Source organism: Heliangelus exortis, chromosome Z (assembly GCF_036169615.1).
Source record: "Heliangelus exortis chromosome Z, bHelExo1.hap1, whole genome shotgun sequence".
Taxonomy (NCBI): domain Eukaryota; kingdom Metazoa; phylum Chordata; class Aves; order Apodiformes; family Trochilidae; genus Heliangelus; species Heliangelus exortis.
This window is the reverse complement of record NC_092454.1, coordinates 2,971,305-2,983,630: the sequence shown is the minus strand read 5'-3', so window position 1 is coordinate 2,983,630 and position 12,326 is coordinate 2,971,305. Positions and strand designations below refer to the sequence as shown.

At 39.0% G+C, this 12,326-nt stretch overlaps 1 protein-coding gene across 2 annotated transcripts in view; it reads right to left on the bottom strand.

The window, feature by feature from the left end:
* The window catches only part of SMAD2 (SMAD family member 2), a 54,797-nt gene that overhangs the window by 7,451 nt on the left and 35,020 nt on the right, over nt 1-12,326 (bottom strand). Inside the window, exons 3-9 of one of the 2 annotated variants that reach the window (XM_071730081.1) lie at nt 10,111-10,200; nt 8,719-8,912; nt 7,816-7,950; nt 4,592-4,666; nt 3,254-3,307; nt 1,932-2,144; nt 50-187 (exon numbers count right to left, since the gene is read on the bottom strand). In XM_071730081.1, coding sequence (XP_071586182.1) covers nt 50-187; nt 1,932-2,144; nt 3,254-3,307; nt 4,592-4,666; nt 7,816-7,950; nt 8,719-8,912; nt 10,111-10,200 — 899 coding nt within the window. The remainder of the gene's footprint in view (nt 1-49; nt 188-1,931; nt 2,145-3,253; nt 3,308-4,591; nt 4,667-7,815; nt 7,951-8,718; nt 8,913-10,110; nt 10,201-12,326) is intronic. The other variant, XM_071730082.1, reaches the window with a different exon arrangement.

The following is a 12,326-nucleotide window of genomic DNA, read 5'->3' as shown; positions in this document are numbered from 1 at the left end:
AACACGTTCAGTGGAAATTTTTGCACAGGACCTTTGTGGGGCTACTAACCTGGTGGAATTTTGCAGACAGTTGCAGGATGCCAACCATATCTTTGATTACAGTTGGGGCTCTGCACAAAGATCGCGCTATCACTTAGGCACTCAGCAAAAACTTCTCCCCCAATGTAGTAGAGACGGACTCCCCTACCTGCAGGCAAGGTTCAAGGGAACTCAATTATGATATGGACCCAAAAAGCTTAACAAACAAAGGAGTATTTTGTTTCAGAGAAGGCCAAAGTTTTGCTTTACAACAGAAACAAAACAAAAAAAAAAAATCGATTCCTTACAGGACCACACAGCTGGAGCAGGAAACAATTAACCTGGGTTTTTTCTCACAATTAACCTTTTTTTTTTCCTCACACAATTAACCTGTTTTTTTTTAGTTTTTTTGTTTTTTTTTCCTACCAACACACAATATTTGAAGGAGAAGCTGGATAATCTTTTGGTCAAGAGCAAAAGAGAATTTTTTTGTCACCTAAAGGCTTGTAACCAAATCCAAGTCAGGAAGCAGCGGCGCTCCCTACCAAACGATTTTCCACTTGAAATACCAAATTGAAATACCAAAAATTGAAATCAAAACATCAGCTAATTAAAACTCCCGCTGCTATTAAGTGCTGGATGGGAAGTGACAAGAGGGCACCATGGCAAAAAAAGGAAAACACAAGTACACCACTTCAACACTCTCTGCTTACATTCGCCCACACTGTTTCACAACCCACTCCATGCCCCTTCTCTGCACTCCTATGAAAAAAGAGCCAGGACTTTATTTGGGCTTATTTCAAAGAAAAACCCACAAGAAATCCTACCACTCACTTTTCTGATCATGTTCTTTCTACCTGAGGAGAAAAAAAAAAAAATCTGCATGGTTTTTTGCAGCACGAGAGAAAAAAAATGTATAATTAAACTCCCAAAGCAAGCTGTTTATAATTAACATGTCCTTTTTAAAGGGCATAGTTCTTCTATGTTTCTCTTCCAAGAAAAATAAAGCTGCTTTATCAAAAAATTAGTTTCTTGTAGTTTTGCCTTATCATTGACCATTTTGATAAGCTAGTACAGGCACAGCCTGGCTTTCTGCATGGCTAAAATTTTATAAGACAAGCATTTGGATTTGGCAGAGAGGGACTCAGAAGGTTTTACTCAAGAGGTTGAACTTTTAGTAAAAAAGTAAAAAAAAAAAAATCAAAGAAAATCTCATAAATGTTGCTAGGAAGCCTTAAAAAAAAAAAAAATCAGCAGTTTAATGAACTTAAAGGCAAGATGCTGCATTGCAGAAAACAAATCTTCTTCATTAATTACCAAACAAATCTTTGTCATGTCAAAACAGTGTGTTATCTCCATAGCAGCCTTTCCCATTTCAGAAAAGAATTCAGGAAGTTTTACCAGTGTCCACTCTGCATTTGGTACATCAGAATAATCTAAGCAACATGTGAATATTGTGGCTTTAAAGCTTAAATTTTAATTGTAAGCAACTCTGAACACAAATGCTACCCCTCCACCCAGGGCTGAGTGGTCTGATGAGCCAAAAACTTTCACCCTTGGGATGCTTTGGTGGATTGTCTTTTTCCACAAGGAAAAGCAGGAATCCCATCCTAATGAGGGGCTTCCTCCTGTACCTGGCAGCTGTCTGACTGCTGCTGCCACCCCTCTGTGACTACAGACTGAAGGAAGGATTCCTGTGGGCCTTTCCACTTCTGTCTTTAGCAAGAGAGACCAAGATCCCCTTTACAAGTTGGTTTTGGGTTTTTTTTTTGAGAGAGAGAGAGAGAATGGTTGATTGCACAAGGGTGAGAAGATCCCAGGGGACAGACCTGCCTGGATCATTCCAGATAATTCAATGGCTACACCAAAATGAAAACAGTGAAAAGGCAACAAGATTTTTTTTCTTTTTTTACCTATGTGTCGCCTGGTCATTTCCACTGTAGCATTTCTGTTCACATTGGAAAGCAGACCTAAACAAAACCGTTCTGAATTTGATGGATCTGTAAAGCCATCTACAGTCAGGGAAGGCTGGGATGCATGGAAGGTTTCTCCCACTCTCTGGTTCAGTTCATAATATGCTATTGAACACCAAAATGCAGGCTCTGAATAAGTAACCGGTTGCAAGTCTGGAAATAAAAAAAAAAATTTTAAAAAATTTAAACAACATGCTTAACACAGAATTATGCAGAAAAGAACTTTATCTGCCCTGCTCTTCTTCCCTTTCTACAAAAGTGGCAGTCTCCTCAAACTCCTCAAGTTCTATTTTGCTTGCTGTCATTTTTACCCAGCACAGTAAACAGAATGGAATTTAATATTCCACACAAGGGAAAGAGGAGAGGGAGAAGGGGTGATCTAATCCAGCCACAGCTCATCTAGTTCAGTACTTGCATTTTGCTAAAAAAAAAAAAAAAAATATTAAGCTGATGTTAGTGTGAATGCCAGAAGCTGAGACATTCCTGTTGCCTTCCTATAACTTGCAAACATTTTGGCAATGTTAAAGCAAAGATTAAACTATCAAACACTGAACCATACCAAGGCAAAAAATATTAATATGAAAATTATGTTTTCTTGTATGACACCATATGTTCCACTGTGTCCTAGCTCAAGGCAGCTCTGAGCTCCTTTTTACTTAAAGCTCAGGATCTTCCCAGCTTTTCCTGTGCCACTTCCCCTTTTTTCACCTTACCCTAATTGCTTGCTGAGTGTTCTGCACAGTGTTTTCCTCTTACATTCTGTCACCATTCCCTAAACAAACCCGAGGGAATCTGATCTTCCTGAGGCATTTATACAGACAACACAGCAGTGGCACCTGATCAAAGCAGGTGGGCAACTCCTGTGGGAGTAGCAATGGGGTTGTGGTCACAGGTGAAAGAGTAAAAGAGCAGCTGAACACACTCAGGAGGGAGACAGCAAGTCTGAGGAGCACTGTGGATAGGCTAAAGGCCTTTCAACTACTTATTTTATAAAAGTTTTCCCTGCACGCTCAATTATCTTCTTCTTTCTCTTTGCTAGAAGCTCAACAGTTACAAAAATAGAGTGGTTGTTAACAAATTAACCCAGCCCTATCATGCTTATCATCAGGAAGCCAACCCAAGTCTCTAATACAGCTCTTAATTATTATTATTTTTTTTTAAAATAAAAAGTACGTTTAAAAATTTAAAGTACATTTTCATTTTTAATGTAAAGAGGAGTCATCACACACAAAAAGAAACAATCAGAACCATTTCCAGCTTACCCAGGCTATGATTGACTGGGGAAAGAGTACTAGGAGACAGCTCTGCTGGAGATCCTGTAGAAGCAATACAGATTGTTTCAGAGCAAATGAATTTTATCTCAGATGAGGGGGTTATGACCATTATCTAGAGTTTTATATTTAAAAGCTTTGGAATAAGAAACCTCAGAAATCCTACAACAGCTTTCCAGCATGTCACATGTTTATTCTAAACTAAAGATTACATTTTTATTTTCCAGACTCTTAGGGACCTACCCCTTTTCTCATAAAGACTCAATTAGCATCATTGTGTGGCATTCACTTCATGCACACTCTGTGAATATCATTTTATTTATGCATTTCTCCAGTGAGAAGGTAGTGACTTCTTCCCAAATTCAGTGAAAAAAAGCTAAGAAAAAGTGGATGAGATGATCAAGTTATTGCATCTCTACCCTCAAAGGAGAGGCTTTATCTCTAGAAAACTACAAGCTGGATTTCCTCATTTGAGGAAATTATTTTTTTCCTGGAAGGAGGAAGGAAACAAACCTCAGATAAACATGAACACTCCAACACAATTTGTGCTCTGGTAGGCAAAATGAAGTGAGGCTTTGCACAGCCAATGATTGCTGATGCCAGCCTTTTTCAATTAAAGCACCTATTGTCACAGAGTGGGAAAATACTGCAGTTCTTCAAGAAACTGGTCCAGTTGATTCCAATTTAACTGGAAAAATTAACTGGAAAAGGTTGCTAACATTAGCTGATCAAACACACCCTGCAGTCTGCCAGCACATAGCAGGAGGTTCTTACCCAGCACATTAACTGGGCTTTGGCCAAGCTGAAGGACAACCAGATTATCTAGCAACCTTTTCAACAACAAGGTGCTAATGTTTCATGTTTCTACTACTCCTCCAGTAAAACCTGCCATAGAAAAAGTCATTTGAAACATGGGAAAAGTGATAAATCAGGACACAGGTTCTCAAATAAAGCATTTCTGTAAGCTGTTTAGGTTAAACAGACATTCTGCTTCAGAAGGTAAAGTCAGGGGTAAGCTGAAAACAGTCAGCTACAAAAAAAAAATATATATCTATTTTAAGTTTTTCTGATGAAGTCTTAGACCTGTACACTTTTGTTATGAAACAAATGAAATGTACTTCACATGGCACAGAATGTTTTCAAAGCATTCCCTGAGCAAAAACAAAACCCATTTTGTTCACACAGGGCTGAAAGTGGTATTTTAAACTGCAAACACCAGGCTGAACAGAGGGATGCTGCTATCATCCTTCACACAGCATCCAGACACCATCCATAGGGATCACAACTAGTCACCCCAGGTCTTAAAAATAATGAAAAATAAATTGTTACCTGTATCCATGCTTTGGTTCAACTGCTGGTCACTTGTTTCTCCATCTTCACTGATGTATCCTGGAGGCGGTGTTTCTGTCAAATAAAATTAAAAAAAAAAAGACAAGAAAATCCACCTGCTAGTTCAGTGACTGGGGATATTTCTAAGGTTTTGCATTATGGGTTTTTGTACTCAGGTATTCAAGAGCTTCATTTAATAGCTGAATACTCAACTGGAATGTCATTTTGCTGTCCTTTTTGCCTTCCAGTAGGACAATCAACCCCATTACCTGCCTTATTGCCTATTGAAAATACAAGATTTCTTGTATGCCAGTCAACTGCTCAAAAATGTTTTATAATTAACAGATAATCCTTGTTTGTTCCATTTAATACAAGACACTTCAACCACAATGAGTAATAATTTTGCAATTGTGATCAACAGCTTTCACATTCAGTAGAATTACAAATGAAAAGAAAAAAAACCATCTGGTGACTTCTACCAAAAAAAAACAAAAAAAAAATTAAAAAAATGTGAGCTGTCTTTATGTAGTATAACCATCAGATCAGACACCCTCCCACGCCTTATAGAAGTTGGAAAATTTAAAGGTTATTTTCCATTTCCATTCTTCAATACCCATCAGTTGATTTCACTCACTAATGATAATTATTATCTTACCAGTTATGCTGCATAAGCTGTATTATCATCATTGTTATTACTGCAAACTTCTATCAAAATGATCATCTATTCTTTTAACTATCTTTATTTAAAGGAGTTTCAGAGCCCACAGTAAACTCAGCACCAAGTCTGAAGAGTTCTGATACCAGAAGCTGTGCCTAATTCCTCAGAAATAGCTTGAAAACCCAAGAGAGTTTTGGTTGCTCCTTTTCTCCAGTCAAAATGTACTTTGTAATCCAGATAATGAGTTAACCAACTGCCTCTCAGGAAATAATTTTCTTTGAACTGGGCAAATGTCTCTTCCTAGATATTACAGGCAAAACCTGGACTTCTTCAGTGAAAGCGTTTGAAGCTATTTCAACAATCAAGTTAGAATTCTCCAAGACATCTGAGAGATCAAACACATTTAATTATATCACTACCAAACAGCAGAAATTGAAAGATAAAGCCTTTTGCTTAAGAATTAAAATCAAATTACATCAAAAATTGTGGCTGAAGTTGACAGCAATGTATTAAGATCAGAGGGGAGTCAGGGAGAGGAAACCAGAACCTGGGATATGATTCTGTAAAACTAGATTAAGCCAGTTGCTTAAATGAAAATGAACTGAAAGAATCTCTGGCTCATTCTGCAGAAGTAGCCTGCTAAATATAGAGGTGACAAAACTCAAGTGAGAATTTTTAAGGAAGATTAAGGGAAATCTTTTGCCAGCAAGAAGTACGACGATAAAAAAAAAAAAAAAAACAAAAAAACCCAAAATCACTTTGTTTTGAATGTTTTTATAGGATTCATTGTGATAAAGTGGACTCCACCCATCTCCAAATCATTCCTCACAGTTAAGTCCAGAGCCATGTTAAGAGGTCAATAGCCCTTTCCAATCCAACCCACACCTCCTGTGTTTCCAGTTGCTAATCCTGGCTCTTTGGCACGGATCATTTTCCGGATCTTCTCCCTGTCTGAACTGAGGAGATTTCCTCCACCTAATACTATTAATACTGCTTTAGGGTCAGAGGTTGAGCACCACCACAGCTGGAAAGGAACACTCAAGAGAGTGGCATTAAAATTTTTTAGCAGAGCTTGAATGCTGCCAGGTTTTGGACAATGCAGCTCAGCACATCTGTGACTGGAAAGGGAGCATCCAAAGCTCATCCTGCACCTTCACAACCACCATCTTCCCAGTTGAAGTGAAGCTTCCCAGTGATACCAACCAAGTAATGAGATGCCTTTGCATCCCAAAACCAGCAGAGCTGTCAGCCTGGCTTACTACTAAAGAACAGAGCTCTCTGAAGCAAGACACATAAGACAGAACCTAGCTAAGTGTTCAAGATGAAGTGAGCAAGGTCAAATAAAATAAGATGCCATGATATGAACACAACAGGAGGGTGTCAGTGACAAAAGGAAGGGGGTAAGGTGTGGTTAGCTGCATAAACATTGGAGAATCAGGTGAACACCCACAATCACCTTGAACAAACTTCCTGGAAATGACTACCTGGAGCTGCTTTCATTCCTTTCCACAGCACTGAGATTTTCAAATGTTGGCTTTTCCAGTAAGCTGTTTGCAGATGCTATCAAAAGCCCTCAGGTGGAGTCAAAAAAGTATAGAGAAGTTGGGAAAGCATCACCAACTTCCATCTAGCACCTGAACTTGCTCTTTAAAGATCTGCTGTCCCTATGTGGCAACAAATTAAATTGATGAGATCGAATTCATTGACATTTTGTTGGTGCCATTTTAATTCTTGCTTACATCCTGTTTAAGACATAGAGACACAGTTTGGGCATTGTACATATCAGGGTTTCAAGGAAGTCCTCTTATTCTTGATGAGAGTCCAGATCTGCATTTTTCAGCTTGTTTAGAACATAGCTGCATGAAAGATTTACAAGAAAACTTCAGCTTTGCCTGGTTTCACACTCCAGGCAACTTCCTGAAGAGGCAGGAAAGAGGAAGTTGGGGCAGGAAACAAAGGTCACTTATTTTATGTTTCCATAAGGGTACAGCCTTTCAGGTGCACCATAGCAGACTACTCTTAGTATTTGTTTTGGGGTAGGAACGAAGCAAAGAGGAGGAACAATCCTTTAAGAGTTCAATATTGTTTGGTTGGTAATTCATAGTAGAAAGACAAAACTGAACACATACAACAGTGACAAATACCCAGAGCAGACCTTGATAAATTGTGAACTACAGATGAAAACACTTTAAGTCACTCTTTTGCAACTTGGTTTCCTCCACACACTACAGGTGGTGAGATGAGGTGGCAGTTTACTACTCAATTTCCAATACGCAGTATTTGGCAACCCCTATATATTTGTAAAATGGGCTTAAAGCATAAGGTAAAGGTCCACTTTGTACTCATTAACATTCTGAATCTTAAATAAGCTACTACTGAAACCAAGTGAGCTATTGTGAAGCCACAGCAATATGGTCCCACACAGCCTGGTGTTCTACAAACAGCAGTTTTAAGGTATTTCCATTCGAATGGATACATGAAATCAATTATATCTGAGTTACAGGTGCATCTAGCACCTTAAGCAGAATGGTAAATATACTGTATGCAGAGGGAGCTGAGGAAATACCTGGTATGTAGTTGCTCTGTGGTTCAATTCCAGCTGGAAAGTTAGTGTTTTCAGGAATGGAATGGGTATAGTCATCAAGAGGTGGAAGCTCCGTGAGGATCTCGGTGTGCCGCGGCACGAGGACTGGAGGCAACACTGGAAAAAGCCAAATTCAAACCATCAGTAAGACCCCCAAAACCCAGCCTTCTGTGAGCCAAAAGGAAAAAAAAAAATCAGATATTCTAATAGTTATTTAATTAATAGTTAATTAATTAACAATTTACAATTCTGATATCTAGTAATTTCTTCCGATGTTTTAGAATTTTCTGAACCTCCATAATGCTGGAAGAATACTGGATGAAAACAGCTTCCTGAGGTGCCTCTTTAGTAAGACTATTCCACAGCACCAAAGGTAAGTCATTTCTGTTTCTTTTTCAGTCCAGATTGTAGCCAGCCAGCTGGAAAGTGCTGGCAGTACTGCAAGTAGTTATCAGGGGTATTCAACACATCCAAAACATTTTTTCAGTAACTTCAGGAAATCACAGAACTGTCAGAGTTGGAAGGGGCTTCTAGAGATCATGCAATCCAACTCTCCCACTAAAGCAGGATCACCCAGAGCACATTACCCAGGGCTGCATTCAGGTGGGGTTTGAGTACCTCCAGAAAAAGGGACTCCACATTCTCCCTGGGCAGCCTGTGCCTGTACCCTCATGATAAAAAGCTTTTTCTTATGTTTCAACAGAACAAAAAATGGAACTCATTATTAAAACCTTTCAGGGGATGGTATTCTGAAAAGCTGTACCTCTCAGAATCTTGTGCAAGAGAAAGCATCACCTTTCTCTCTTTTTTTTCCTCATTCAAAACATGACGCAGAGCAAGTGAGTACAGATGCTGGGAGAAAAAGGTCAGAAGCAGTCTTCCTACCTGGTGTCTCCACTCTCTGGTAGTGGTAAGGGTTTACACACACTTCATCCTTTTTAAGATTAAAAGCATATTCACAGTTTTCAATGGCTTTAAGTTCATGGTGACTGTGAAGGTCCGGCCAGCGCCACAAGCGGCAGTAAATAACGTGGGGTAATCCTTTGCGGTGAGAGACCTGCAGGCGGCCATCGAGAGATCTGGAGGGGAAAAATGGGAAAAATGTTTACATGCTGTGTCTCCTGACCACTCAAGCAACAATGTACAACTCAAGGGACAGGTGGTTAATTTATTATTTTCAGAGTTCAGTGGATTGATACTGCAAGCGGAGTTAAAAAAGGCTTCAAATGTGCTAAAAATGCCGGAATCAAGCAGTGCCTTAACTTAGTTCTGAGCTGCTCAAATTATTGCCAGTGAATTTAGAGTTCATTAAAAGCCACTTCACCTCCAACCAAGCATTTAGGATGATTGCTTCGTATACTTTTTTTTTTTTTCAAATGCAGAAGACAGTTGTTAAAAAAAAAAAAACAGAACACAAAATCACACTTAACAGCCCCTTTCGCTGCTAAACCTCAAGGCTTTGCTGTGGCATGGATGCTTTATGGCTTTAAGCATAAGAATTCCCACAGGGCTGCAAAATAAGCCTCTAAGCAGTCAGCTGCCCAAGTGATCCACATGGCAGTATAAGTGTAATGCAAGAAGCATGAATGCACATCTCGTGAGGGCTGCAGAGGTTTTTTATCTTCTCGACTTCATCTGCCTCGCTACTCGCTTGAAAACATTTTGCTGGTTTTAAGACAGGCTGCATATGCTTACAAAAATGCAGATGTTTATGGCTGTTATGGGAGATGGGAGACAAACCTCAATAGACAAATCAAGCAATGTGACATGAAAAAAAAAAAAAAAAAAAAGAAGAGAAAAAGAAAAAAAAAGGCCCTGTGTTAAAATTTGCCCACTGTTAACTACTGAAGAATTTACAAACAATTCTTGAGTAGCTCTTATCTGAGCCAATTAGCAAGACTTAACTGAAAGCTTGTGGCATACAAAGCAGTTTAAACACTTTGTAAGATTAGGTCTAAAGAATTAAGTTTCCCAACTTTGTTAATATAAATACCAAATCACATTAGAGCTTGCATTTAACAAGTCGTCCCATTCTTTCAATAGCACTGGCGTGAAAAAGGAATATTCCAGAATTAGAGTTTCATTGGTCAAAACATCAGCTGAGAACACTTTAAAGATTTCTACACTGGCAAGCAAATTATTTTAAAATGCTGTACCATGAGAGGCCTAGGAAGCATTTTAGTCTCTTTTCCAGCTAAAGCATCCCATTACAGACCCTCCAAAGCCAATCCCTCCCACAAGATGTCTGTGATGCGAGAGAGAGGGCAGAATATTCACCTGGTTTGTTCAGAGAAGCTGTAAAGGCCTGTGGTATCCCACTGATCTATCGTGTTTGGTGTACTCAGTCCCCAAATTTCAGAGCAAGTGCTGTGCATAAATTGAAAACAAAAAAAACAAAAAAACAAAAAAATCGATATGAATATGGAACATGGTTATTCAAAACACCATGATGTCAAAACATGGGAAAATGTACAGAAATAGTTCCTTTCACATAGAAGATAGAGCATTGTTAGGCTTGCACTTCAAACTGACATCTCATGCTATATTTTCTATATGAAGGAGGATATCAAAATGGAACACGTGACTCAAGGTAAATGATAAATGTTTTCAAAAGGTGAACAAGTCCTCTGGTTTTACGTAGTCAATACAGTTGTAATGTTCCTTAAAACAGGCAAAACTTCCTCAGCCTAGCTCTTCACAAGCTTCTGTTTTCAAGGGTAGTTTCTGGCTTGGGGGTTTTTGGTTTTGTCTGGTTTTGAACGTAAGCTGCCCTAAGATTTCAAACAAAGGCCATGTGCATCTGAGACTGACCATCACACTCCTTCCAGGTTTCACTTCAGCATTAAACTCATTTCTCCATCCACATACTAATTTGCTGCTTTTCCCAAAGCAGGAGAATATGGGACTCTGAAGTCAAGCACGGTGTAGCTGATACTTCTGTTTTCTGTACTCCCCTTGATAAAAAAACTAAATATTCTTTTCCTCTGTACACAAAACACAGTATTTAACACACTTACACAGCACAGTATTTCAAGCCTTCGCTATAGAATAACAAAACTTTAGGTGCTAAATGAAGTGGGAGGAAAGACAACTATTTCTTTACCAAAATGGTTCAATGATAAGATCACAACAGTGAAAAAGAAGCCTCTATTGATAGGCTTAAAGCAGAAGCATTTAAGTAAAGCAGGAAAACAGACTTGTAAATGGGCAGCATATTTTCAGAACCATAAATCAAGCTCAACTCTATCACAGACTTGCTCTGTGACCACGGAAAATTAGTTTTACAGAAGTAAAATAAAGACTTTGCACCTCACAAACAGAGAATCTGGTTGATGAGTGACTTACAAATCCATTGCCCCACTACAAAGCCTGAAGTCTGACATTACCTTTACAGCCCCTGAGAAGTTGCTAAGTTCAGAAGTTTACCTAACTCCAGGTTTTAAGTTCAGGCTTTGCCATTTAAATTCAAGCTACTAAGATTAGCTGACACTCAAGTTTGAATCGAGTGTTCAAGGGAGGAAAAGTGAAGCCAGTATTTTTATTTCCCACCCCTACACAGAGAAAATTCATGAATGTTACAAAAGAAGAAAGGCAGAGAGAGCAGCACTGCACTTAAAAACACTTTCAGACCTCATATCCACCTCAATTCCATGGTGATTTGAATAAAACAGAAGTGTAGGTTTGGTTCTTGTCCCCTTCTTGGCTATGACACATCTCATGTCATCCCAAGGAGTCCAAAACATTCATGGAATTGAGCTGCAACTCAAATCAATGAACTGGTTCTTTGTCCAAAAAACATGCAGAGCTGAAAATTCATATTTTGAGAGTTACTTGTCAGGCAGAGCAGTTCTATTCACTGTGGAGCTCCACAAGCACAGTAAAGGAGAAGCAAAAGTGGAATTTTGGGTAGCAGTCTGCATTTTTCACCAATAAAGATGTTACAGAAAACATGGCCTTTAATATTTTACTGATTATGGACATGACTGACATCTTATGGACATGACTGACATCTTGTACTAGATGACTATTTGTTTAGTTGAGAGCAGTGAAGAGGCACACACCATTCCCTAAGATCCACCCAGCTCTTCAAAAGTCCTGAACGAGTTAAATCCATCTCAGACAGCAGCAGCATCTCAGCTCTCAAAAAAAAAAAAAAAAAAAAAAAAAAACCAAAACAAAACGCCCCAAAAATTAAAAAGGGGCTAAATAGAGGAGGAGGGACACTGACTATCATTGCATGAGTAGAGCCTGTAACCTCTCTCTTTCATATTCCTAAGATGCCTCCAGGACCATGGGCTGCCAGAAGCTGCAGAAGGACCAAAATAGTTGCCCTGAAAATACACAGGGAGCCTGTGGGACACCAGGGAGCATCCCTGCACTGTGTCCTTAAACACTGAACTGATGGTGAGACAGATCATCAAGCACCTTAAATTAGAAGAACAATCAGCAGACACAAAGCCTGCTGCATATTAATTGACACAACGAGCTCTGAC